Source organism: Artibeus jamaicensis, unplaced genomic scaffold, assembly GCF_021234435.1.
Source record: "Artibeus jamaicensis isolate MK-2021 breed Jamaican fruit bat unplaced genomic scaffold, CSHL_Jam_final contig_518, whole genome shotgun sequence".
Classification (NCBI taxonomy): Eukaryota; Metazoa; Chordata; class Mammalia; order Chiroptera; family Phyllostomidae; genus Artibeus; species Artibeus jamaicensis.
In genome coordinates, this window is record NW_026521870.1 from 2,132,955 (window position 1) to 2,160,849 (window position 27,895).

The 27,895-nt window shown below is 42.1% G+C and overlaps 1 protein-coding gene across 6 annotated transcripts in view; it reads right to left on the bottom strand.

Moving 5' to 3' along the window:
- The window catches only part of GSAP (gamma-secretase activating protein), an 81,424-nt gene that overhangs the window by 9,701 nt on the left and 43,828 nt on the right, over positions 1-27,895 (bottom strand). For all 6 annotated transcript variants that reach the window (XM_037162234.2, XM_053668911.1, XM_037162235.2 and 3 more), the window contains 10 exons: positions 26,837-26,906; positions 26,246-26,328; positions 23,485-23,538; positions 10,406-10,534; positions 9,579-9,637; positions 8,882-8,913; positions 6,514-6,581; positions 3,257-3,352; positions 1,154-1,224; positions 584-678 (listed from right to left, as the gene is read on the bottom strand). In XM_037162234.2, the coding sequence (XP_037018129.2) occupies positions 584-678; positions 1,154-1,224; positions 3,257-3,352; positions 6,514-6,581; positions 8,882-8,913; positions 9,579-9,637; positions 10,406-10,534; positions 23,485-23,538; positions 26,246-26,328; positions 26,837-26,906 (757 nt within the window). The remainder of the gene's footprint in view (positions 1-583; positions 679-1,153; positions 1,225-3,256; positions 3,353-6,513; positions 6,582-8,881; positions 8,914-9,578; positions 9,638-10,405; positions 10,535-23,484; positions 23,539-26,245; positions 26,329-26,836; positions 26,907-27,895) is intronic.

The window sequence follows — 27,895 nt, forward strand, 5'->3', positions numbered from 1 at the left end:
TAATTGCTCTAATTTCTAGTGCAGTACCTGGCATATAATAATTGCTCAACAAATGTTTGTTGATTGAGTGAACAAACGACCAATTAAATTAATGACTGCATACATGTGTGCCAAGGCTATTTTGAGGCCTGATTTGGTCCTATTTCAAAAAACTAAGGAAAATTTTTAGTTTCCAAGCATGTAAGAATCAACTCAATTTTGGCACCCAGCCAGACTCACATCCTTCTATGTTAACTTTCTTGATCAGATAAACTAGGCTTACAGACATCAGAGAAAGCTCTCCCTGAATCATCTCCACTGAGTATCCCACCTAGCGTATCTACAAAGTGTCCCAGAAAGCTAACTCAAGGACCCACCTAGGCTCCCTAAAGTTAGTGACAAACTGCAGCACAGTTTAATAACTGGGGGAGATCTGGCCATCCGAGACCAGCTGCAGGCCCAACTCTCACAGTGACACTGAGCACATAATTTCTCAGGTGGAGCAGTTCTCATCCTGAAACACATAACATGCCCAAGTCCAGGGACCATGTGAAGAAAAAAGAACACATTTATTACGACAAAGGACAAAAGAGCCAAGACTTACCTGGAGGCAGAGGTAAGAACAAACTGCTAGTAGCTTCCAAAATCCTGGTCATGATGTGGAAGACTGCAAATTCAGCAGCACTAGCCCGCCTATTGCTGGGAAAATACCAAGGCAGCGCATCAGCCAAGGCACTCATCTCTGAAACTCCATTTGTGTAAGCAATGGCTCTGAGTGCCACAGACAGATGGAATCCATGCTAATCATGAAAGGCTTTCCCCTGGAGAAAGCTTCAGAATTATGAGGGTGACCATCAGCCCAATTCCTAGAATCTAACCAGGTCAGTTGGCACACAAATAATGAGTCATGCACACTTCAACTGCCCTGCTCAGCAGCACTAAGTTCAGGCCCCCTCCCTCCTCACCAACCATATGCCCAGAAAGCGGATGAGCAAAGTGACAGGGGCATAACTTTCAGTGCTGAGTACAGAACTAAGATAGACAGATGGTGTCAGCACTGGCAAGAATTGCTTTCAACTGGTAAGTTTCAAAATGGCTTTGCTGAAACAGGCAGCAATCAGGGGTTTTTGGCCCTGTAAGCACCCCAACGAAAGAGCGAGAAATACTTGCGTACAAGTGGAGAACCCAGGGGTGAAGATTATGTTTCCTCCAACTGGTTTCCAGTACTCGGCAGATGAGATCCAGCTGGAGGGGAAAGACAGCCTGTTATCCTCTGTTCAGCCCCCTTCCCTCAGAGGCCATGGCTACCCGTCCAGGCTCTGACGGGCACATTCAGGGCGACTGGCATTCAGGCCGTTCCCAGACACAGAACCGGCCTTTCTGAGGTCAGTTCTGTGGCACTGGAACCCAAAATGGAAAAACTGAAAATGCACCCCACACTCTAACAGAGTGCCCTCTGTGCGGACAATGCCCCAGCGGAGCTCCCCCAGCCTAACAGGCCCTCGTCCACCAGTGAAGGTCAAGTGCAACTGGGTTTGCTTTAGGCCTATTATGAGGCAAGAGCTGACAGTGAGAAGAAAGGTGATACTGAATAGCACAACGGTCCTGAGCATAGGCTGTGGAATAAAACCAGCGTCCGGTCCCCAGGTTCAACACTGTGCTGGTTTATCCATAACGGGACAGTCTCTGCTGAGCAGTGTTCAGGCACGAATCCAGGCGCCGCACATGTGGACAAAGGAGAGGGGCCCCTGCAGGCACAGGTGCTGTTTATTCTCAATGATACTGTTTACTCTCAGTTTCTCTTTGGCTGAAATCAGGTAAAACAGCATGTGAGAAATATAGTCAGGTTCTGCAGCAACTTATGAGAATTTGTTTCAAAAAGGCTGTCCAATCGCCCTCCAGAGAGGGACCCGGGAGGCGTGACTGTTTGCTGCTGATTTGGCTTCAGTCGGTGACTGCCGAGTTTTCTGAGACTACATCTGTATCATTTCTGGTCCTACTAGTCCTAGGAGTGGTTAACACAAACTTCTATTAAAACTTTTATGTGACTAACTATGGGGAAGAATGATGCTTGAACCAAAACTCTTGGCAATTTGGAAGGTGAAATTTAAAGTCAACAGAAATAAAGGTGATAGGTAAATGTGTTAAATAGTTTTATGTTAAAGGACTAAGAAAGCAAGTTAATACCAACATGGGGAAGATCAGTAACACATTCATAAAAGTGAGCTCCTCCATACAGTTCTACTGCAAGAGAGAATTATTTGGGAAAGTTTCAATGCTCTGATTATAAATATCAGTATATGAAAATACCAACCTCTCCCAATATAGTAAAATCCACTAAATTCAAAGATATTATTTAAAAACAGACACTAATGGCTGCAATAAGGGCAGACACTCTAAAATTCAACATAAAGGAGGGATGGGGGAAAGGCAGAAAAGTATACTTGAAAAATAATAAAAAATGTTTATAAAGTTTTTAAAATAAATAAATAAAATTAAACATGAAATTAAATGAGGGTCTTATCCAATAAATTAATCTTCTAGAGTTCAAAAAGTATGTATTTGCACACTGGCTCATTTGCATACTGGTCTTACCCAAACTTGGAGAAATAGAGTGTTCTTTCTCTTTCTGTATATTTAAATACTTTAATATTTTTCAGGCATATTATTTCTAGGTTATAAGAAGGGTCAGGCTTCAACTCCATATACTTTTTGAAGGATCCAAGACAGCTTCAAAATTTAATCTGACAACGTCACTTCTATTTACACATGAACCGGTATTAATTTGGATTACACAATTTCAGTAAGTGGATACTCCACAGATGAGCTGCCAATTTCATCAGAGGATTTGAATGTGGTAGTATGTACACAACTGGCGAGAATCATTCCTCATTGAGATGTCAGAGATAATTAAGAATTGAAGTTCAAGTTTTTTCATGTCTGCATAAACCTCCATGTACAGACAACATTACCTACTATTTAATAAGAAACTGGAAGATGCCAAGGTGAGATGCAAACATTAGGCAACCATGCTAAATCCATAACTGGTCTATGCTTCATGAGCATATAATCACTATTGGAAAGGAGTGTAATAGAGCTCTTTCAAAACCAAGTTCTCTTTGTTTGAGGTTCTTTTCTCATTTCCTCAATCTACAGCACCAAATACACTGGTTTGAGAATGGGAGACCTCCTAAAACCTAATTTGAAAAACATATTGAACTGCATACTGGGGACCACATGCCAGGGGCTGGGGCTGAAAAACAAAAAGCAAACCAACCAGTTTTGAACTGTAGTCCAGAACCATCTGTTCGATTTTCTTCTTTTCTATACCCTGTAGGTGTCTCAAAAGATGGTCTTTTAGTTCAGACACCATCTGAAAACAGGATATAAGTTAGATAAGTCACAACCCACCCGCTCACACCTGCAACTGGTTTGAATTAGATCCATTTATTAACATTCCTCATCAGTGTGAAAACATTGGGTCTGAAGATCCCACCAGCAGAAATGCATGACCCCAGATCTTTCTTTAATGAGCATAGTTCAGGCGCCAATGTCTTCCCCTAGACCAGCGGTGTCCAAACTTTGGGCATCTCTGTGCTACACTGGAAGAAGAGTTGTCTTGGGCTACTCCTTACATACATTATGACACGTAATCACAAATAAACCTCATAATGTTTCAAGTAAATTTACAATTTTGTATTAGGCTGCATTCACAGCCACCCTGGGCTGTGTGCGGGCTGCAGGCTGGACACCCCTGCCTAGAGGAACCATTTCTGATTCACCAAAAGCCCAGGGAGCTGCTGACTGTCAAGCTCCAAGCCCTGATGAGAATTCTCCAAAGAAGTCTCAGAGAGAAGTTTTTGCCATTTCCCCAATTATTATCTCTGCCAGATTAAGCTCCTAGAAATAGAGCTGTTGGGTTGCACGCTCAGGGCCCATGGACACAGCACCAGAACGCCTTCTGCCGCACTCCCCCCGATTCTCAGCTGCAGTGGACGAGGCTGTCCAGTGCTCGTGCCCTGAACTGGCTGGTGTGACTTGTAAAAAATTTGATAGGCAATAAAAAACAAGGAAAAATACTTGTTCTATTTGTCATTTGGGTATAGTAGTGGTAAACATTCTTTCTCTTCTCCTCCCCCAACTTGAGATTTGGGGCCTAAATTTACTTTAGAAAAGTCATTGGTCACGTCCTTTATTCATTTATTCATTTCTTGGTGTGCTGTTCTCTTACTGATTTATAAACTTTACTTATACACCAAATGTTAATCATTTATCACACATATCAAACATTTTTCCAAATTTGTAGTGTGCCTTTTGTTTTTCCATTTATGTTTTAAGGTCTCGACCTATCTTTCCCTATATGTCTATGTTCAATAATACACTATGTTGAATGAAAGGCCTTCTCTATTTCAGTACTGTTTAACTACCCACTTATTTTATTCAAATTCTTGTGTACAGTTAAATGCTTTATATTGGACTGCTTTATCTGATATTTCTGATGGTTTATGGCAGCAATTTTCAACCGGTGTGTCACAAGAATTTTTAAAATGTGCAATACCTAGCTATTTCACCAGGGACACTGACATCTTTTCCCTTGGATTGTCAAACTGAAAAATAACATCAGTCAACGCAAAAATAGCCATCCAGTGCAAATGAATCAAAATTACACCTATTTTTATTTGTCAGATTGGCAAAAAATATAATAGCATCTTTTTTGGTGTGCTGCAGAATTTTAGTAATTAGTTTATACGCATCATGAGATGAAAAAGGTTGAAAAATCGCTGGTTTTCGGTATGAACGGTGGCAAACGGGACACAACCAGGCATGTTCAGGGCGGTATGGCTGTAGACTAAAGTGCTGGTATTTGGGGTGGGAGGAATATAACTTAATTTTCTTTTACAAATAGACAACCATTGACTGGTTGATTTACCAAAAATTATTTCTTTCCACACGACGTGTATCATATACTCAATAACCTAATTTAAACTAGAATCTACTGACTGTCTGTTTTTGCACAAGCACCATGCTGTGGCTGTCAGTGCAGATCAACAACACATTTGGAATCTGCAGTGACAGTCCCATGCCTCTCTGCCACACCTAGGGAGCCATTTAGCCAACTGTCAGAGAATTTACTGGCTTTTTGCTTGTATGTTATTAACCCAGACACTAGGGACTTGTAAATGGGATATTGTTTTTCATTATTATTTCTAACTGGTTAATCCTGATTTTAAAAAAAGGAAACAGATATAGAATCACCAGCTGACTAACTTGCCATTTCACCAGTTGATTATTTTGTCTGTTTGTAGCATTGGACAGTCTTAGCATCTTCTTTTACTTTTGTTTCTTCTTGCAGAACCATCACAAATTTTAGTGAAAATTGCAAGGATCCCTAACTTCTTTCTGATTTTAATAGCAATGCCTCCAAGATTCCATTAGGAAGGATGTTGGCTATTAGTATTAGATTATTTTTTGTCCTCGTAAGTTAGTGTATTCCAAAAGTAGTTTTACTTTTATCAACTTTTAGTACCTATAGAAATTATCACTTTTTCCTCTTTGACCTAGTAATATGATGAATCACATCAATATATTTCCTAATATTAAGTCTTCCTAGAAAGAACCTCACTTGTATTTTCAAAAAGACCACTGGAAAGTATTTTAATTAAGCTTGTGGTATCTGTTGATAAAAAAGTAATCCTTGCCAGATTTGGGTTTTACGGTTATGCAGCCTTTTTAAAATGATTAAGAAGCTTCCCATCTCTTTCAAAAATATTTCACATACCATGAGAATGACCTGGCCCTTAATAATTTTGAAGAACAGACCATTAAATAACTTTGGGCCTATTTTGGAGATAATCTTTGACTTTTTTCAAATTATTTTATCATTATTGTGCTTTCAGATCTTCTATTTCTTCTTGGCTCAAGTTTGGCCATCCCATTTGCCAAGGATATTTAGTTTAACCAAAACTTTTAAGTGTATAAATATATATTTACATACTTTCCTCATATTTTTAACTTGCCATATCTGGTAATAGATTATCCCATTACTAAGCCTACACAGTATTCAAAATATTTCATTAGACTTTCGTGATGTCTCTAATCAGACTTTTAAAGATTTTTGGAGTTATTTACCAATTCTGCTCTTTAATTAATTTATTTTTATTTATATTTCTTTGGTTTTTCTAGTAGTAGGACTTCTTCAGAAAGAATGTTTTATTCTGTAATATTTCAATCTTGCAATACAAATGCCAGAGAAACATTGCTTTTTCCTGATTTTAAACACGCTCAATGTACATTTCCTTTTGATGTTTTGTAGTTATATATTTACTGGGGTAGTTGATTAATGTGTCTCTTCCCCACTAAACTGTAATTCCAAGAGTGCAGAAATCATATTGTTCCTTGCCACTGAACACACAGGGCTTGCAGGTGGTGGACAAACTTCATGTTGGAAGAATGAAAAACGATCAGAATGAGAAGTTCAGTCCAGCCCTGCCCTCTTTTCTTGAAGCCCATTGTCTGCCACCACAGATTACTTACCAGCCCCACAAGCAGCCTCTGGTGGTTGTCCTCCTCCTGGAAGAGGGGCGTCAATCTTGGCTCTGAAACTAAACAGAGCAATTGTCAACCAGGTGGTTTACTGGAAATGGGCTAGAAGAAAAAAGAATCAGCCTCGTTTCCCCTCTCTGAGTCATTGGGAAAACATAACCGTTTCCTGACACGATAAAAAATTTTCACTCGGTAAGTGTGACCTAGTCCTGCAAGCTGAACTTATCACTCAGGTGACTGGCAGAGAGCTCTGGGCAACAGAGAGAGGCAGAGACAGGGAAGAAAGGAGGAAAAGAGGAAAAAGGGGAGGGAGGGATGTAGGAAGGGAGAAGGAACACATTCCAACACCAATGAGCTCTGGCTTGACTGCTCTTCAACACAAAAACTCTCCACTGTCTAAGAACTTCTGCTCCACTGGGGACACAGTAATCGGGCCCTCTCTCAACTCTAAGGGGGACATAAACCCACGGAAAGGGAGTTGATGGAAGGATCACTTGATTCCCTTCTTTCTGACCTCCCATAGTTCAGTGTTTCCAGAAACTACTAAGCTGAAGGGACCAGTCAATTACTGTGGCAACAACACAAATTGACATAAGTTATCAGACTGCAAGATAACTAGATCGTGATAGAAAAGTGTTATGTAAGGTCAAATTGAACAGCACTTTCTCCACCACAACTTGCACTTCACCAGAAAGACTGGAGGGGCAGGTGGCTAACACTCCTCTAACAATACCTCATGACCCACTCTTCCTGTCCCAGAGCACCCGAGGCACAGCGCCAGTCCGGAGGACAACTCCAGTGCGAGGGCGTGGACGCCTCCTGACGCCTCAGGAGAAATCCTACCTGGATCCTACACAACCTTCATGGTTAAGATGAGACAGTTCAGGACTTGAGCCCAGCAGCCCCGAATTTCACAAGAGTGTTCTGACCCTGGCAGTGACATCATTCTTCCTAGGAAACTAGCACAAGCAAAGCATGTGAGAGGAAGGGACAAGTTCCCAAAAGTGTGTCAAGAAGGAATGACTAGTAACAGGATGCAAGCAGGCCTGAAGGGCAGGAGCAGGAGGGGCTCTACAGGGAGAGGAGGGGGGAGTGGGCACAACAGAAGTGGGACACCAGACCAGCAATATTTCCCGCATTGCAAACCCCTGAATCACACACACGCTCACACCCCCGTGCACTGGGCAGGACTCCTGCTGACAGCTGCTGCCTGGTGCTGCTGACAGAACCCCTGGCTTCAGACACGGATGAGCTGGTAACGGGCAGAGGCTGGTTCCCTGGGGACTGTTCAGTGAACCCAAGCTCTGCCTGCCTGGGCTGCCTGACAAGTTCACAGTCACAGTGCACGTGGGCTGTGTACACAGCTGCAGATATGCAACTAGCAACACACTGTATAAAATAATCTCCATTAGGGTAACCCAACATATAGCTAAACATCCAGGCCCATAAAACAGAAGTGAGATATAAAAACAATAGCTTTTTAAATAGAGACTGCCTTTTGTGAGCCATGAAAGAGTTTCACTGACAAAAAACACAAAAGGGCTTTTACCTGAATATGCTTAGCATTCTCTTCCCCCAGTTCCATCCAGCCAAATCCCCCTTGTTTTTCAAGACTCTCCTGACCTAGCCCCTCGCCTCTGCACCTGCGGTTACGTAACACCTGTCACCTGGTTTAGAAATTATGTGTTCGCCTTTCTTCCTCCACACTAATGATCGACCAGCCACCCCGGGTGTCCCACAGGTGCCTAGCACTGTATTAGGTGCTGTAAACATTACCCCACATACCCTCCTTTTCTCCTCACCCTTGCCCCGAGGAGGACCACACAAAATGGGTAAATGGCTTGCCTAAGAGACACAGTGAGTATGTGGCCAAGCTGGAATTAAGTCCAGTTCTCTCTGGCTCCAGCTGGTGCTCTTCCCCCACAGCCGCAGTGCTTACTTAGAGGCTCCTCATCTTTGCAGCCCTAGGACCTAGCCCAGCGGCTGTCAACCAAAATGCAAGCACACCAGTCAAAGGCGCTTGTGTGATCAGACCGCTGGAGAGAAAGCTGCCAAGGGAATTTCCAAAGTGCGTTCTGTGGGTACAGCCAGAGGGCACATTAATTACATCAACTCTGAGGAAAAATAATGAAAACCAGAAGGCCAATACTCAGGGACCCCTCCAGCAAAAACACATTCAGCAGCTGTCCCTGAAGGTCCTGGTGCCAGGACAGACCCGGAAGGAGCTGCGAGGCCACTCTGACAGGACAATCTTAAAGGGTGTTGCCTCTTTCTTGCCAACCCACAGAGGAAAGATGACCAGTGTTACAAATGAGACACTGACTGAAGTCTGGAAGGCTGTTTACAGGTCTTTTCTTACCCAAATTCCTTGCTTCTAGGTTCGAAATCACCCTGCAAAGAAATCAGCCAATGTTATTTACACAAGAAGCATTTTTTTCATGAAAGCCACCCTACTATACAAAGATATTATCCTTTAAAAACCCATAATACTACTGCAGAAACTGTTCTTGGGCTGGTGAAAACCTTCAAAAACTTCAATCAACTTGGCAAAAGCCACCTCAGGCAATTACAAAACTCACAGCCCTTCAGTGCGAACAATGGCAATAATTCAGAACAATTGCAGCTCTAAGTTATTGGAAATAATGGGAACAGAAAATAGACCAGAGGGTGGACCGGGGCCCACACTTGCAGCACTCTGAGATGACTCACTACCCAGAAAATCTGCTTTCAAAATAAGAGCGAGCTCACCGGCCCACTAACACTTTAAAATCAGCCTACTATCTGTACACTCCCCACAAAGTGCTCAATTAATAAGAGCTTTCTTTACTATTTCCTTATAAATCATCCATCCATAGCATGCAAACCTATAAGGCTTAACAGATACTTTTCCCACCAGAAACTCCAGCCTCGAACTCTAGAAGAGGGCCCAAATGGCTGCATTCACTAGGCTGCCAGCCTCGCACAAAGAAAGTGAGCCACTCCCATGAAAGGTGGCCAGCAAAATAACAGCAAATGATAATCATCTCACAGATACAATTATCCCAAACTGCACTTACTTTGCTGCATTATCAAGAATGTTCCTCACATACACCTTGGCTCTGCTTTTTCCTGTGTTCTAGGAGTGAGAACATGTCAGGGGTGTGAAAGGTGAAGGTCTTGTGGGTGGCATTTTTCACACCAAGGACATAACATAATACAATTAAGAACTTCAGAAAAAAGGAAATATACTTCCTTTTCTTTATTCCTTACTCATAGGTTTTATTTATTTATTCTTAAATTATTGTATCATTTTTCAATTACAGTTGTCTGCATTTCCCCCCCCCCCCACTCCCTCCTACCCCCTCCAAACCCACCTCCCTCCCTTGCTTCCACCCTCCCCAGAAATATACTTTTTGGGTAAACAGGTAAAATACCTCAATTACTAAAAAGTTTTAGAAAAATGTTTTCTAAAACTATTCTAGATTGACAGGAAGTTGCAAATCAGTTATGTATGACATGCGAAAACACTACAACTACGTACAACACTACTACAGCGAGATCTCAGGTGCTCTTCACCTGAGCTCCCTGATGCTTCCATCTTATATAAATGACTATGTGTGTACACTCTCCCATCAGGAAGCTGACACTGGTACAGTATGTGTGTAATTCTAGGTCACTCAATCACATGTGTAGGTTCATGTTCCACCACAATCAAAATACAAAACGGTTCCATCACCCAAAGAAACATCAGAGATCAGACACCTCTGTCTGCCTACTGGGAGATCAGTAGCAACAATGTAAAAGCGCCTGGCAACTGTGAAGAGTGCTGCGAACACAAGCCAGACTTATGACTGGCAGGCAACACCTGAATCTAACCCGCTATACTTTTGCTTCTTGCACATACCTCTTCCGAGATCAGGCTGTGCCACTCTCTCCTGACCACGTTGTTGTTATAATGTAAATGTTTCTTGGAGTACTTAACATAGTCCAGATTGGCATTCAGTTTTTCCCAGTAGCTCTTAAAGCTATGCACCTGTAGGAGACAAAAACATCAGCGAACTTGAGCAGCCAGCACTGTTGGCCAAACTAAACTACCAGGGAGAACACCCAAGCCTTGCTGCAAACTGGGCTCCCTTACTCCCTCGGCTCTTACAGAGCAGCATTTCCAAGTGAATGCTTTGGCATCCACAAAGACTGGCACTCTGATCCCAATAGGGATTCTAAAAATAGACTTAAAGAGTCTTGCCTTCCCCCACTGTCTCTCCTACCTCCTTTTACCCAAACTGGTATTGCTCCCCAGGGTTGAGGCTAAGCAGGCCTGCCTACGTTAAACACGTGTATTGCATCAACAATGCCAGGTTCAATCAGAGAATGTTTTACATAAGATTTGGAGTCAGTGGAATAGGCTTATTTCCCACTAAACTTATTTACTTTCAAAGGAAGTGAACTAGTTTCACATTCAGTTGTCAAAATACTCCAGAACAAAATAGCTGGCATCCTATCTACATCTTTGACTTATTGATATAGTAATCGTACCCTGAAGCAAGAACATGTCCATTTGTTCATTTGTATTTATTTTTTTAAAGATTTTATTTATTTATTTTTAGAGGGTAAAGGAGGGAGAAAGAAAGGGAGAGAGACATCAATGTGTGGTTACCTCTCAAGAAGCCCCTACTGGGGACCTGGCCCGAAACCCAGGCATGTGCCCTGACTGGGAATCGAACCAGCAACTCTTTGGTTCGCAGGCCAATGCTCAATCCATTGAGCCACACCAACCAGGACCCTTTGTTCATTTTTAAATTAAATGCAATCATATCTTTTTTAATGTTGCAGGATATACAGACACAAATTGTTTTTTAAGTCATTGAAGATAAATTTATGATACGTGTGTTCTTGCCAAAACTATGCAATTATGAAGATTGACTGAGGCCAAGTGTTCACATGTGGCCATAAAACAAAGTGAGCTAATGCCTACTGTGGTACTAGACTTGCCTATATTGCAAGAAAAAAAAGAGAAATGAAATATGCCTCAATCAAGAACTGTGCCCTTATGTTAAATAAGAGCACATTATCCAAATTCTTATTAAAAGGGGAGTCATAATCGGTTCAAAATGGATTTTGGAGTATCTGTAAAGTATGTTACATAACAATAACTTGCTGTTTTAAGTGCCTGAAAGCCAAGTCCAGCCAACATTCCTTCTCACCCAGACAAAAAACTATTTCCAAGAAAATGTCATTTCTAGGGGAAATCTGAACACTGGAGTCAGGTCGTACTCCCACTTGACCTACCTCATTCAACTTTTCTTTCTTTTTCCACGTATTTATATTGAATGTGTTTTTATTCACCCTTTGGTCTTCCTCATATTGAAGAAATAATAATGATGAAAGCAAATCCTGCCGACATTTGGCAGTATTAGGTCCCTGATGGGACGTAGCTACAGCTTTCTGGCTGTTCTACCTCTGGGTTCAGGCACACTACTAGCCAAAGCCAGAAAACTTATTGGTGTTGTGGTGACATCTGGTGGTCAGTTCAGCAATTAGCTCTGCCTGCTCTGCCACAGGGGTTCACCACGTGGTCGCCAGACTTCGCCCAGGACAAGGCCTGTGAGGGGAGGGCTGGCGGTGTCCTTCTACCTGTCATAGCTCCTCTTCCCCTCAAAACAAGCGCTGCCCTCCTGCCAGAAGATCTCACTCACATACCCACCCCGTGGCTCCTAAGAAAAGATCTCTCCCAAATTACTTTCCTTCTCCTTGCTTCTCCATTTTAAAAATCCCTTTTCTTAGAGGAGAAAAAACAGGTTAAAAGAAGTCCATGGATAGGCTTCAAAGGGGCACACAAACGCACTGGTGGTGTATGAAATGGAGTGTGCTTTGCATGAGCATTTTTCTGGGAATGTACATAGTTTGTACCAAATTTTTTAAGGAGTCTATGAGTCATTCAAAAGAAGTCTGAAGGGAAAAAATCCGTTTTAAATAATAAAAAGCTTACATATAAATAAGAAACACTGTTAGCCAAAAGTCCCCAAAACATTTTAATATAAACATATTAAACCTATTGATCTCTCAAGGAGTTCAATGGGCTGAATGTTGTCCTATGAAGAAAGTACAGAGAAGAACAATCTACCACATGTCACTCTGTGGTCTCTGCTAGATTAGTGATGCAGTTTTTGTGTCATAAAAATTCATGGACATCATTGTAAACTGGAAAGTCTATTTGGAAATCTGGTTAATGGATGAGGCCTGGAGGATGAAATGGATCGGAGTTAAGTGAAGGATGAGTAGCAGATGTTCTGGGTGTGGCTCTGAGGAGGTGAGCAAAGATGCTGATGCCCAGATAAGGGTCGGGGTTTGGATCAGAGGCAAAGAAAGCATTGGAGAAAGCAAATAACAACACTTCATTCTCTGTGGTGTAGACAGAATCTACTTCTAGAGTTGATTCCAAACTTCTGCCACCACCTGGGTCCCATCCCCTGGAGACTTAACTGGTTTGGGGTGTGACCCGAGCCTCCGGAGTTTAACAAGTTCCACCCCGGGCACCCTACTGCTCAGCCAGGGCTGGCACACTGCTGGAGCATGTCCAGGTCACCCTCGTCTCCCTCCCACCCTCAAACATCTTCCTTAGTCTACACCTCTGGCTTAAAGACTGAGGAAGACTTGCGACTGTGTTAATAGGAGACAGCATAAAAGAGGAGGTTAGGGCCAATCTGTGAAAGATGTCAAATGCCAAGTTAACACCAGCATGCTCATTAATCCAGAGAATAAAAGAAGCCCAAGATAAAATTTTAGCTACTGTAACACAGTATTAGGGTGGGGATGGGGGGTGGTGGAAGCTGCACAATCGCATCCTCACAGCCAACCTGGGAGCAAAGAAAAACACTCCGGTCAACTAGCACGTATGGAACTAGTTGAGTAGTAAGCGCTGTGCTCATCAGAAACAACTGAACAGAGTGAAAGCCACAATGGCCCAAGAAGCACATTGCCGGCTACTTAATCAGAACTCATAAAGCTTTAAAATATACACACACACACACTCACACACACAAAGCTTTATAAGAAAAATATCCATGAATTTAGCTACTTCTGGGAGACTTGGTGTTAGAAGACAGTAGATACTCCAGGAAATATCCGGAAGCACTTTCTGCACAAGGGGGAGTTTTAAACATTGATTTTGAAAGAAGTCTCTTCTTGAAAAATAATCCTTTGTCTTCTAGGATGATATAAAGTAATTAACAAATGTAGACCATCACAACTATTTTTTTAAGATTTTATTATTTTTTTTTAGAGAGGGGAAGGGAGAAAGAAAGAGAGGGAGAAACATAAATGTGTGGTTGCCTCTCGTGTGCCCACCACTGGGGACGTGGCCCACATCCCAGGCATATGCCCTGACTGGGATTCAAAGTGGCGACCCTTTGGTTCGTAGGCCAGCGCTCAACCACTGAGCCACACCAGCCAGGGGGCATCACAACTATTAATTGAACAAAAGGACAAGAGTTATATTAAGGGATTGTTTCCCATTTATGATTTCAATTGCCAGTTGATTTAAAAAAAAAAAGCCCTGTGGTGCTGGCTCATCTGCAAATTACTGTCAGAAAGAAACATCTGCCCTTCATTTCTAAACCAGCCTCTGGCTTTGGTCCTAGGTCTTCTGAGTAACCAGCACCTTCTTACCGGAGAAGAAGCCAACTGGGAGAGAACCTTGACTCTCAATGCCAGGCTCAGCTAGCAGAGCTAAAGCATCAGGGCACGCAGCTCTTCGGTGGATACCACCTCAGTATCAGCTTTTACTTGCAGCCCAGAGAAACACAATGACCATGACCCACTACCTCCAACACAGAGTTACATAGACACTGCGATGAGTCCATCAGGGCGGCAAGGCAGCACACTAAGCCAAGATGCTCTAGGGACTGGAACTCCAGATACTGTAACAGAGTGAAATGCTTGCCCTCTCGGACCCCCAGCCTGCTTTGTTCCCATGCCCTCTGGCTAATGGCTTCTGCATAAGCTTGCACATAGATATGCTAATCATTAAAGGAATTTTACTTGTACCTCGAGCTTTACAAAAACATTGCCTTACCAGAGGAGATAAGGGAAGTATGTAAAAAGATAATAACTGTTTATCCAAGATTTGCAGGAACCTCATGATGGGACTCACATCAGCTGGAGTCAACAGGCTAAGAACAAAGAAGATTCACAATCTTCCTCAGATTCCTGCTGGTGCCCAGATGTCTTTCATCCTCAATCACTTCTTGCCTCTCCCATTTTCCCACTCCTTTGATATACAAGAAACCTGAATTCTGTACTTTCTCAAGATGGTTCTTTAAGAAGCTAGGTGGCCATTTTCTCCGCTTGCTAGTTTTCCAAATAAAGTCACTTTTCCTTGCCCCAGCACCTTGTCATTCCACTTACTGGGTGCCAGACAGAGAGTGGTACAAGCCTGGACGCAGTTTCACTGAGGCCTCCTGTTCGGGGACTGCATGTCGCAAGTGCAAGTTCTCCTATTTATAAGTGGACTTCCTCATTCCTCACAAAATCTAGTAAAAAAATCTCTGTTCTGTGCCTAGCTGGGTAGTTCTCTTAGCCATGGGCTGAAATTGTTAATGTAATCATTAACTATCGCTCTTACTTATTCTATCTCCATATCAGTATGTATCCTGAGAAAGTCAATGCTAAGGTATTTCCATCCTCTCAACCTTAAGAATTAAACATCATGTCTCCAACCAAAACTATGAATAAGAGCAGCACAGCCTAGTGACTAGAAGGAGAGAAATAAAAACAAGAATCCTTGATCCTGGGTCTGTCCCTCAATTTTGTAACCTAAGAAGTAAACCAGTTACCCCCATCTCTACAGATATGGCAGGAGTGAATTTATCAGCCTGGTGTTCTATTTCTAATAAGTAGTGGGGATTTTGGTAGCATCATAAAATTATGTTTTATATTATTAATTGTACTTTCCATAACTCACTGTGCCAGAAAATATGTTGTATAAGAAAAACTCACGTTTTCTCTACAATAGTCTACTCACAGAATACTTCACTTCTGGTCACCAAATGTGTGAGGGGATTTTTCTCCACATTCATCAGTTCTCCAACATCAGTTGGGTATCTGACCATTTAACATAATTCTGACACTATCTAGCTAGAGACAGTATTAGATGCCACAGGTTAAGGGCTCAGTCCCATAAAATTTGCCCCGCTCTTCAGATGCCAATTGCAAGTTACGCTTCTGACAGGTCTATAAAATGGAAGATTCCAGAACCTCCTCCTTGGGTTGGATAATTTGCTACTGTTACTCACAGAACTCTGGAAAACGGTTTACTTATTATAAAAAGATACAACTCAGGAGGAGCCAGGTGGAAGAGATGCAGAGGGCACGGAGTGTGGGCAGGGGCACTGAGGTCCGGGCCTTCTCCAGGAGCACCGCCCTTCCTGCACCTCCACACGCTCCTGCAACCCAGAAGCTCTCCAAACCCCTTCCGTTAGGCGTCCTTACAAAGGCGTGGTTCATTACCTCATTACCCAGTGGTCACTGAACTCAGTCTGTAGCCACCTTCACCTCAGGAGTGGGGGAGTGGGGGTGGGGTTGAACTCGCTGACCCTCTAATTGCATGGTTGCTTCTCAGGTCCTCATCCTTAGGTGCTTTTCAAAAGTCACCTTACTAACAGAAACTCAGATGTGGTTGAAAGGGGCTTGTTATAAATAACAAAAGACATGTTATTTACATGTACAAAGGGCCAAGAGGAGGGCCCCAAACAGGGATTTGTAATGGGGTCCAGAACTCAAGGTGTCCAGGAAATATTAGAAATATATATATATAGGATCTCCTCACTCCCACAAGTCTGAGCTGGAGGATGGGACACATGAAGCAGGGCTGCTGAGAGCTGTGTTATATAGCAACAGCTTTGCAGATAACCTCTGGCATGGTCGTTTAACATATCTATAACCTTTAACTGGTTTCATAGATATGTTAAATAGTTGTGGCCATGCTTTGAGCCAGGGGAAGTGACTTCCACCCAAGATGTAACTGGGAGGCAACTCCACCTGGTTATAGTGCCTGCGTGAGAGCTTGGAGAAGATTGGCTCACTGCCACAGGTCCATACCTGCCCGGACCCACTATGGCAGCCCAGAAAAGCTGGAAGAATACAGGAATGATGGCAGGTATAACTGACTGTGGGAGGAGTTGGAAATGGGGCTGCAGAAGACTGGCACAGGGATTTAAACCCAGACGTGGCAGCCATATGAGGGGAGGACCTCACAGCTTCGGTAAGAGTCAGGACCATGCAGCTTTGGGGTGCTCCCTTTTGCCACGTGGCTTAGGAAGCAGGAGAAACTTTGCCTGGAAGAAAAGGGGTGAAAGGACTCTTGCTGGTGGGCCTTGAGAAGGTGCCACATGCTTTGGATTAACTGGAGATTGTGGTGGCAACACAGCTGATGGTGCCAGAACCTGAATCATGTTCTTCTACTTCTTTTCCTGAGATACGGTACCACAGACCAGGGCAGAGAGAGAGAGGAAGGACTGTGTGCATCTGTAGCTATTCTAAAAAACTTTATTATTTTAATGAGGACATTAATTCATTATTCTAAGTATGTATAACTTTTAAATAAATAATTCCTTTCCTTCTCACCAATCTCTGGCATTGAAAGACATCTTTCCTATGGCAGTAGGCAAAGGGAACCTAGTACGGGGGGGGACCCCCAGACATAAATGGGGGGGTTCTTGTGGTAATAGTATATCATTTACCCTCCTCCCCTGGTTCTGTTTTGTAACAGACACTCTTCTCACCTTTGTGTTGTGAGCTATTTTAGAAAGTGGGAACACTAAATAGTGTAATAAAAGGTGTCCCTATAGTGCTTATCACTTAGGAGATTATAAAGATTTTGGGAGTTCTGTGCCAGGAACTATGGATGAAGACCAAAGATATATTTCTAGTTATAACACAACATCACATATGTATAAACTGAACTTTGGAAAATCAATTATTTCCCACATAACTGATTGATATTTCTGATAATGCTACATTTTGTCGAAGCAACAATTCTAATTTTTCGAAGTCGTCAGCTGTTGTACGTGTCTGCACTGATACTTCGGATCTCTAGTAAACCTTTTATTTGAGTGACGGTGGTTATCTGTATTGGGACAGTCAAGGAAAAGGTGTCTTTCTGTTTCCACACAAAGCAATTAGTCATACTCATGCTTTGCCCAGTTAAAACAGTATTTTTATAAACTTTTTAGGCAAAGACTCATAATTAAACAAACAAGTCCGTAAATGGAGAATAGCCCAGGTGTCAACCGCTCATTTCCCAGCTGCTCAGGGGCGTTTAGAGGCCAGGTAGACATCAGCAGTAACACCGTCACTTCCCAGTCATCACAGGTGGGAGGGGCTTTCATCTTTCCGGGCTTCCCAGTCCCTGGGTCAGGCAGTGAATAGCCTCTAAACAAATGATTACATAAAAGGCTTCCTTACTTTATGAAATAAAACTAAAGTGTCTGGCTTAAAAAATCTACCTGTATTTTTTGGACTATAAGACATACATTTCCCCCTCCCCCAAATTTGGGAGGAAAATGGGAGTGCATCTTATAGTCTGAATGTAAATTTACATTTACATTGGTGAAATATTATGCTATGTTATTAAATATTTTACCACATTTTTTGCTTCAACAATTTTTTTCCTATTTTCCTCCTCTAAAACCTAGGTGCATCTTATGATCCGAAAAATATGGTAATATCACATTTCTCCATTTGTGGCATGCTCTTTCAACTTTTATCTGTATATTCAAATTAGTTGTTGTTTTTCTTTTTTAATCCTTACATGCTTCCTGTGGCAGGACAGTTTTAATAAGTTCTCTTCTCATTATAAAGTCAAGGCCAAATTTTAACCTTTTACAAAAAGGTTAAATCTTTGCCATTTCCCTAAAGAAAAGTATGTTTTAAGAAGGGGTAAAATAACTCTTTAGAAGTCTATTTATTTGTTTGTTTGTTTGTTTATTTGTTTGTTTCTATCCTCACTGAAGAATATGTTCACTGATTTTACGGAGAGAAAGAGAGAGGAAAAAAAATCTACGTCAGAGAGAGAAACATCCATCAGTCGCCTCCTGTTTGCCTCCCCGCCAGGGATCACATCCAGAACTTTGATGTACAGGATGATGCTCCAACCAACTGGCCAGAGCTAGGAAGTCACCTTTTTAAAAAAAATCCTTATCTTGGGACATTTTTTTCATTGCTTTTAGAGAACGGGGAAGGGAGAGACAGAGAAACATCAATATGTGAGGGAACATTGATTGGTTGCCTCCCATAGGCACCTGGACTGGGGATCATCAGATCCTGTGTGCCCAGACCAGGGATCGGACCTGGAACCTAGGCATGTGCCCGGACCAGGAATTGAACCTGCAACCCTTCAGTCACAGGACAATGCTCCTCCCAGCTAGGCCACAGCCGCCAAGGCAGGAAGCCACACTTTTTTGATGACATTTCTTCTAAGGCGAGACTATTTCAATATACTTCTTGTTTCATTTTAAAAATTCTTTTGGAAGTCATTAAGTAAGGAAGAATTTTGTTTTTTCAGGTGACAGTCTTCTAATCCAACTGATTTATATATCTTAGCATATTGTTGTCAAAAGTAGGCTTACAGTTGTAAGTACACAAAGCACAATTTATTCTAGTATTACAACGGGGTGCAGACTGGGTGTCCCTGGAAAACAGCGGAGCATATTCCTCATAAATCATGACTGGGGGAAGAGGACAGTGGATGATGTGGCACTTTAAGATACTTTGCATACCAGTGGCAAGTTAATAGCCGTGGTTTGGCTGAAGGGAAGCAGATTGCCACCCAGGGCGAAAGGTGTACTAGAGCATACAGTGACTCATGACACAGCCAGGGGAGGCAGTTGCCCCTGTGCCACAGGAAATTCTTGCCCTGACTAAAGATAGCAGCCAAAAGGAGGTAGAAGTTACGGGGGAACTGGCGAAAATGGCACATCATAGGAGGGGCCGGTTATGAGGTGACATAGGCAGGTCCAAGCAGAGCATTGCAAATAAGAGCAGGCTGGGAGAGAAGTAGGGAGAAGCCACATGGGAGGAAAGGGTGTAAGGAAAGTCCACCGCAAGAAGCAACCATGCCGTTTGGAAGAATGTAAAAAGGTCTGCCATGAGGTTTGATGTGTATGTAAGAGACAGCCATATGGTCTGAGAGGGTATAGAACAGGGTCTATCACAAGAAAGAAGCCACGCAGTTTGGAGTAAGAGCAGGCCCTTGGCAAAGCTGATGGAGTTGTGCAGGGACCTGCCTAACCAAGCACGGACTTGTGGGAGACGCTTGGAGCTGAGCTGTGACCAGGAATGCCCAACTACAGACTTCTGCTTTTTTGAAGGGCAGATGGAGAAGCCACTCTCTTGGGATGTGTGCCTCCCTGGACTCCACCATGATCCAGTGCAACATGGCACATGTTTCCCTGAATTACTACTTGGAGGCTGAAGACAACGTACCCCAGACCCTGAGGGAGAGAGCTGCTATGAGAGAATACAACTCTGAACCCATGAGTGCACCTTCCGGAGGGGATGGAAACCTGTCTGCATGACTGGCTTAAGGATAGATAAGGGTACAGGGAACTTCTGGGCACGGTTTTGGCTTGTAGCCTTTTGGGAAGCAAGGTAAGTTCTGGTTCCTGGGGGAGAGGAGGCTCAGGGCAGGGGTAATCCTGTTAATAAAGACCTATTTCCTTCAACACTAATTGTTGGGTCATGTGTCAAGGTGCCATGTGGCTAAGCCCTGGTTTGCTCGGTTATGGTGTTATGATTTATTAATTATTGTTTTTTATATATTATACCTGTTTTTTTACTTTTGCCTATCCCTGTATATTGTTTGTAAAGTGCTCCACTCGAAACTAAAATTATTTGGAGAAAGAGCAGGAAGAAAGCCTGTATCTAGTTTTATTTTCCCTTCCCTCTCCCGACCCCTTATCAGGGCATTCATGCCATGGAGAGTGGAAGCAAGTGCGGTTCAGAGTAAATGTGGGGTCCCTGGGCCTCCTGGGAAGTCTGGCAGCAGGCACGCATTCAAAAGGCAGCTTATGATTCAGGACATAGGTGCTCAGAGCCATCTTCTGTCAGGTAAGCATGGCAAAAACAGTCTTATAACTGGGGCTGGGAGGGAGGAGCCGAGGTACGATGTGCCACTGCAACCAGGTCCCTCACAATATAATTAAGCTGGGACTTGGGGCAAAAGAAGTAGGTCAAAGGCAGCAGTTTATAGAGCTGTGTATTATTTGAGCAGAGATGGGGGAACAAATGAGAGCTACCAGGGCCAGGTGTCCTGTGAACTGGAAAGTACTGATTAGTCTCCCAGGCTGAGTGACTGGGTGGCAGTGAAGGAGCTGGCAAACCAAACCCAGTACCAATGTCTTCTGAGCCCGAGGCCAGTCCCAGCAGTGCATGTCTGCGCTCCTCCATGGGTCATGTGGATTGTGATGAGATCTACAGTTCAAACCTGTCCTAGGTAACACTTCTACTAGCCTATGGGCACATGTGCAGTCGCCAAAGAGCTCCCACGCTGGTTTGGGAATGGTTAATGGGAAACCACTGTCTGCAGCACCAAATGCTGAAGAGAAGGAAGAGGAGAAAAAGCATGAAAGCAGAATCAATAGCCAAGGAGAAATATATGTATATATGAACAACACAAAAACACATCATTTTACACATACACGCACAGAAAAAAACTAACTAAAACCCAGACCGTGCAAAAAAAGCTACTTTGTTCCTAAGCAAAGCCAAATCATATTCTTGGACTAAGCTGGTGGGTAAAAGATTTAAGAGAAACTTCCCATCACTCTTTATACTTATTTTATAAAATAAAATACACAATGTTGATATTATAATAAAATTATACACTCACAAATCCCTTGTAACAATGTAAGTTATCACAACTTTTTTTTACTCAATTTTTCAATAAAAACAAAAGCCTAGGGGAGGTGGGAGAAGGTAATGGGGGAGAAGGGAGAAGCATTTTCAAACATCTATAAAGGACACATGGGTAAAACCAAGGGATGGTGGATCAGGGGTGGGAGGCGGGGATGGCGGGGGGGTGCATGGTGGGGCAAAATGGAGACAACTGCACTTGAACGACAATTAAAAAAAGTGAAAAAAAAAAAAAGCCTAGCCCTGGCCACATAGCTAAGTTGGTTGGAGCAACAGCCTGTGCACCAAGGGGTGATGGGTTCAATCCCCAGTTGGGTTGCATGTGGGAGGCAGCTGATCGATGCTTCTATCTCGAGTTGATGTCTCTTTCTCTTCTTCTCTTCTCTTCTCTTCTCTTCTCTTCTCTTCTCTTCTCTTCTCTTCTCTTCTCTTCTCTCTCTCTGCCTTCCCCTATCTCTAAAAGTCATGGAAGCATGTCCTCAGGTGACAATTAAGGAAAAAAATTAAAGGCTATAAAAAATTGTCATAGCCTCTTGCCTAACAATAACACTCTTGGTCATTTAACATTAGGGGCGTAAACCCAAGGGAAAGATGTCTGTATGAAAATGCTCACTGCAATGTTATTAGTAATAGTGATTTTTTAAAAGTTGGGGCTGGAGACAAACTAAATGTCCCAAAACAGAAGAATGAGTAATTTAGACACAGCAATCCAGTAGAATCCATGAAGTCATTAGCAATCATAATTCTGACATTGATGTAGCAACGTAAAAATGTTTGTAATACAATTGGTAATATTTATTAAATATCTCTAGGTTGCCATTTCAACTAAGTAAAAATGCCCATCACAAAGACCAAGGGTAAATGGGGAGAAATAGACAGTTGATATGAATAAGACCTGTTACCTGATGGATGAAATTTGTTTGTTTTTAAAATTCTTTTCACTAGTTTGTTGTTTGTCCATGAAACAATTTATGGGTTTGGCAGGATAAGTTGCAGAAGCAGAAACAATGAAATGAAAGGAGGGAGGCTCTTAATAAGAACCTTTTAAACTGTTAATCAAACATTTCTTCTCCTTTCATCTTCCTACCTTTGTAGAACTTCACAGGGGGCCTAGAAATATTCCCTTGCAAGTCTCTCTTTAAAGCACCCTTCTTAGGACCCAAACCAGAACCACTAAGCCCGCCCCCGTCAGCCCTCTCTCATCCCCAGGCCGTCACTGTGACCTCAAACGCCCACAGCTTTGCCCCAGCTGCTCAGGCCTGGCCAACCCTTCGTGGGTCCAACAGAATCAAACATAAAGAAAAGGCAGCAGCACACTGAGCGGCCTGCTGCCAAAAGTTGAGATTTCCCAGCGCACAACAATCTATAATTAACAGGAGGCAATGCCAAAAACAGCAAAGAAGCTTCAAGGAATTGCTAAAATACTCCCCAGTTTTTAACTACATATGCATTCTCACCCACCCCACCCCATCCTTCCTATTGTATTCAGAAATTTCTCCAAAACCACCAGACTGCAGAAAGACACTAATAGCTACCGCAGAGTGGGCAGGAAGGAGGTGTACAGAAGCTCAGCTGAGACCACAGCCAGTCAGTGCAGGTCGCTCTTGAGAACAGAAAAGCTGTTCTTAGAACCAGAAGACATTAAATAATCCCAGCCAGGTTACTTGATGTGTGTGTGTTTGTGTGTCACGAGGTGGTGACAGCACAAATGAAGTCCCAAACTGCAGGCCCTGTGAGATATTTTACAAGAACTGACGGGCTTAAGGCACAATACAAAGTGCTAGTTCTATACGATTTCCGTTGAGCCCTGTAATTCTGTCTTCGGAAAACTTTCCCCTTCGAGAACATTCCTAAGAATGGCATAAGAACATCCTTAATGACTACTCAAACACTTAGTAAGTATTTTCTAGAAAACTAGCCCTAACCTTTACCTCCATCCTCCTGACATTTCACAATCCCTTTGGGAACCACCATAATGCTCGGGCAGCAGAGGGTTAATGCCAGTTGAGTGTGGAGGCAGCAAGGAAGCCAGGCGTGTCTGAGCTTATAAGTCTCTGACTGTACAGGACTTACCTTCATTAGAGGCAACATGATCTCCTCGGTCACAAGGGTTATTCCAGGAATTTCCTATAGGGGGGGAAAAACAGGAGTACAGTATCAGCTACCACAAGCTCAAGCCTTCAGGAAGTGTTTTCTGCACAGGCAGAAGCTGAGGGGCAGTTTCCAGTTTGCTAACCTCTACTTTAAATAAACCTTGGGGTTTATAAATAACAGTGAACACAGCCTATCTCTTTCCTCAGGAAGAAAAATATTCTTTAGAGTTATGATTATAATAGTTGGCAGTGTCTCGAAAGGAAAGAAGATTAATGAAGAACTACAGACCAAATAGTATATTGTTTACACATTTCCATTTCCATTCACACTATCAGTGTAATCATGGGGTGGAGGGTCACGTTTCATTCTTTGTAATCCTTCCTTCCTCTCCCTCTCTTTCATTTCAGTGCAATACCGTTGGTCCCTCCTCCCTAGAAGGAACCATGATTAATGAGATTCTTGTATGACCGCAGCAGAAAATGTTTCTGCACCTCATCCTCACCCATAATTTCAGAGCTACAAGATCCCCGGGAAGCTGAGGCAGCTCTATCACCATGGCGAACATGGAGGATGTGCATGTCATCTCAGGTCGTCCCAACTGTAATATTTTGCTAACTAGTGAGCATTCAAACAGACATTTAAGTAAAGTCAAAATTGCCCTTTATTCACTGTTATTTTCAAGGTGTATTTCTCAGTGAATTATGTATATCAGCTTTCAACTAGTCAATTCATCTTTCATTTCCAAAATAAATAAGTAATATTTGAGAAAATAATCTGGAAGCTGTTATATAGAAATAAGACCTGATATGTGGATAGGACTTAAATATCCTGAATTTTATTGATAGACAACATTCCTGTGAAAGGGGGATTGCAACCACGGAGAAATAAACTTCTAGAACATTCAAGCAACTGAGTTCTCTACTGTGATAATAAAAGGCCTATGATAAGAATCTTCAGTGTGCTTCACAACATAGGACACTTCAAAAAACAACATTATCATTTCACTATAACTTTAGGTTATAAATAACATCTTAGAGGAGGTGTAACAAGGCTAATTGCTTGCACGACATAACTCAGGATTATCAGTGTGTAAGAACACGATTATTTTCTAGTATCTTAAGAAATACAATTCAATTATTTACAGAAATAATCTGCCTTCACACAAAAGTGTGAAATGTTTTCTATTGTGACAAGTGTTTAACCAAGGGTGTGGCTTTAAGAGCATTTGCAGATTAGAAAAAAGAAAAATAAATGATTTGCATCATTGCTAAAGATAAGCATAGATTTACATAATTTCAGGATAAGAAGAAACTTTTAAGGTAACCTACTCTAGCCACGAGAACTTTAAAGCAATGTGGTAAACCCTAAAATAAGCTTGGTACACAGGCAGTTATAACTCTGGAGTTTTTTGCATCATACTTTGTGTAGGATGTCACTTTATGTGTCCACAGTAGCTCCTCTGCCACACAAAGCCATGAGAAATGCAAAAGGGAAGGCCAGCCTGTCAGTCTGACATCCTCCATCTTGAAACACAACCCTAGGAGTTAGAAGTCCTGGTCTTGCCCACCCGCACCCCACCCCTGGAGCTGAGGCTGACAGGGCCGGACAGCCAGACGGGTGGTGAGCGGTGAGCGGTGAGCGGAGGAAGCTGAGACGTGCATTTCCTGACAGTGGGTGGTTTAACCTGCAAACTTCCTGCCACATTACCACAGAGTCTGCATGTATGTTCACAAGGGTTCTTAAAACAGTGAGAACCTGAAAAGGAACAAGCTTAGGTCTTCCCCTTGTAATTCTACAGTGAGGCATGAAAGTTTAATGATTCTAACAGTAAAAGACAAGAACAAAGGGCCTCCAGGAAAACACTACCATTGGGCATATCAAAACCGACATATTAATCAAACACACCTAATATGTCTTTTTTTAAGGACTGGATTTAAATAGTCTAAATACAAAACAGGAAGTGTCACAATTTATCCTGACACATCTTTTCCTAGGACTGTGTTATCTGAGTTGAATGCATTTTCCTAAATGCCTTCTTGATATGAAGCTCTGTCTCAAGACTAAGCATGTAGTTCTGACATCTGAATCTGACAGGAGAGGAAGCAGAACCTTTTTCAGGGGATGCCTGTACATGCTTTTCTCTTTCCGATCCAACAAAGTGCACTTCATTGCATCACGTTCAAGAGAAAATGAACAATGCTTTAGCTCAGCACCTCCTAATTAAAAAGGAGGAAGTCTGGACCAACAGGAAGAGAAGGTTAAATGAGTGAGTTTGCTTTAGGTTACGGACTGTCACTGATCATAAAGCTCTAGAGTTATTACCTATTTTCTTTGTAAGGCTGAGAAAAGAGGTCAGAAGGTGCTAATCTACTAAGTAAAGAGAACTGGTCAGAAAAATAACAGTGGTCCAGCGCTCCTCTTTTATGAAACCCTAGGAAGTATTTTAATCCACTCCAGATGCTAGTAAAATTGAAATACCATTTGAAGATGGTAAGAGGCTTAGCTCTGCTTAGTAGTAGGAAGAGTGACAAATATCCTATACCATCTCCCCAATTCTCCCGTTTTATTTGTATTTTTGGCCCACAACAAGGATTATTTTTCTGCCAGAAAACACCAATTCAGTTCCTTATCAGTCAAAATCAAAATGAAACCTTGGTCACTGCAACAGGGATGGCCCACATCTGACTCATAACTGTGAGTCAATTTTAATTACATAAGGAACACAAAAGTGTTAACTTACTGTATTCCAAGTGAGCACCGAGGAATATGGCAAAAGTGTATCCAGGTTACTTGTCCCTGGGTATATGCTCCAATATGAAGAAGCTGAGCAGGTTTTTGGAAATAAAAAAAAAAATAGACATGGTTTAATAATAAGCAGGCAGTGGACACTGTTATTTGCCAAAACGAGAAAACAACAAAAGTTTTCATCCTCCGAATGTTAACCATTATAATTTTATCTACTGATTAAAATCAGGTTCTACTTTTGACGATGAGAATAAATTTTAAAAAAATTATTTGGCACTCATAGCTATCCAAATAGCATTATAACTCATCATATCTTATCAGCAAACACAAAACTGAGCTTAAAAAGCTACATTTTATGGGGACAAAATCACTGATGAGGTTATAGAATCAAAATCATATCTTATATCTCATCAGTCTTTGAGCAGCTACAGCTTCTCACAAAACCACAAGAGAATGGAATTTAATTAGCTGCTGACTACAATTGAGGGGGAAGCTCTCGACCAGCATTTTGACAGGTTGAGGCATTATCGATTCATTGTTTTCCCTCAGGCAAAAGGGTTAAGGATAAAACATGAGCAACACCTACCAATTATAAATTCCTGAATGGGGTCAAATGAATAACAGGCAGAGATGTTCTCAGAAATCCACTGAATAATCTTAAAACAATAAAAAGACAATTCTGTTAACATTTAAATCTGCACCCTGCCCCCACCACCAAAGAAGTATACACTATATATAAATCTTGTAAATTCTACATCTATTTTGGAATTGCCTAAGAATATACTCACTTCTTTCTATACTACCTACAAGATATACATAATGGAAGATGGTGTCGGTCAAACGGTATTAGAAATGAGCTCCTTCTTTATAGGCCTTTTTAATAAGTGCTCAGGAGTGGAATCCAAATAAACCTTCCCCAACCCAACGTTTGCTTTTGCTAGAGGAGGCCATATTTTAGCAAAGGACCCATAGGAAGAGCTGTGGGACAAAGGAGAAAACAAACCACTAAGGCTGGAGGCAGCAGATCTGGGTCTGAATTCCGGCTCAGTAATCAGGGTGAACTTGTCACACCATTTAACTCTGAGGAGCAGCACTGCACTGTGCTCTCACGGGAGGGATAATCCCTGTACCATCAACAGCTCCCTCTCATCAGTCTCCCAAACCACCCGCATCTCCTTGTGGAATGAAGCCCCTCGGTCCCTACTTTACAATTTACAAGTACTATACAGCTTTCCTAGCCACGGCAGACCCCCACATTTCTGCTCCTGCCAATAATTTGTTTTTTCCAAACCTATTCATGCCAATTGTACTTATTTTCACAATTAGGTAACTTAATAAACTATTACCATAGACAATCAGAATATGGATGCAAAAAGCATGTTGTTTGGTCAACAAAAGTTGGAGGTTTTAGAAAGACTCTAAAATACTTCCTAAAAAGCTAGGTATACATGAGACAACTATAAAACATTGAGAAAAAAATTGCCCTATGTGCACAGATTGCTTTGAAATCATTGCTTTCTTTAGGACAAGAAAAGAAATTAACAGGAAATAAGAGACAATACATTACTAGTGGTATAGTGTGAGACAAATGATTTTGAACTTCAGTTAGCTGACATTTAAATAAAGGACTTTAATTTACATCAGG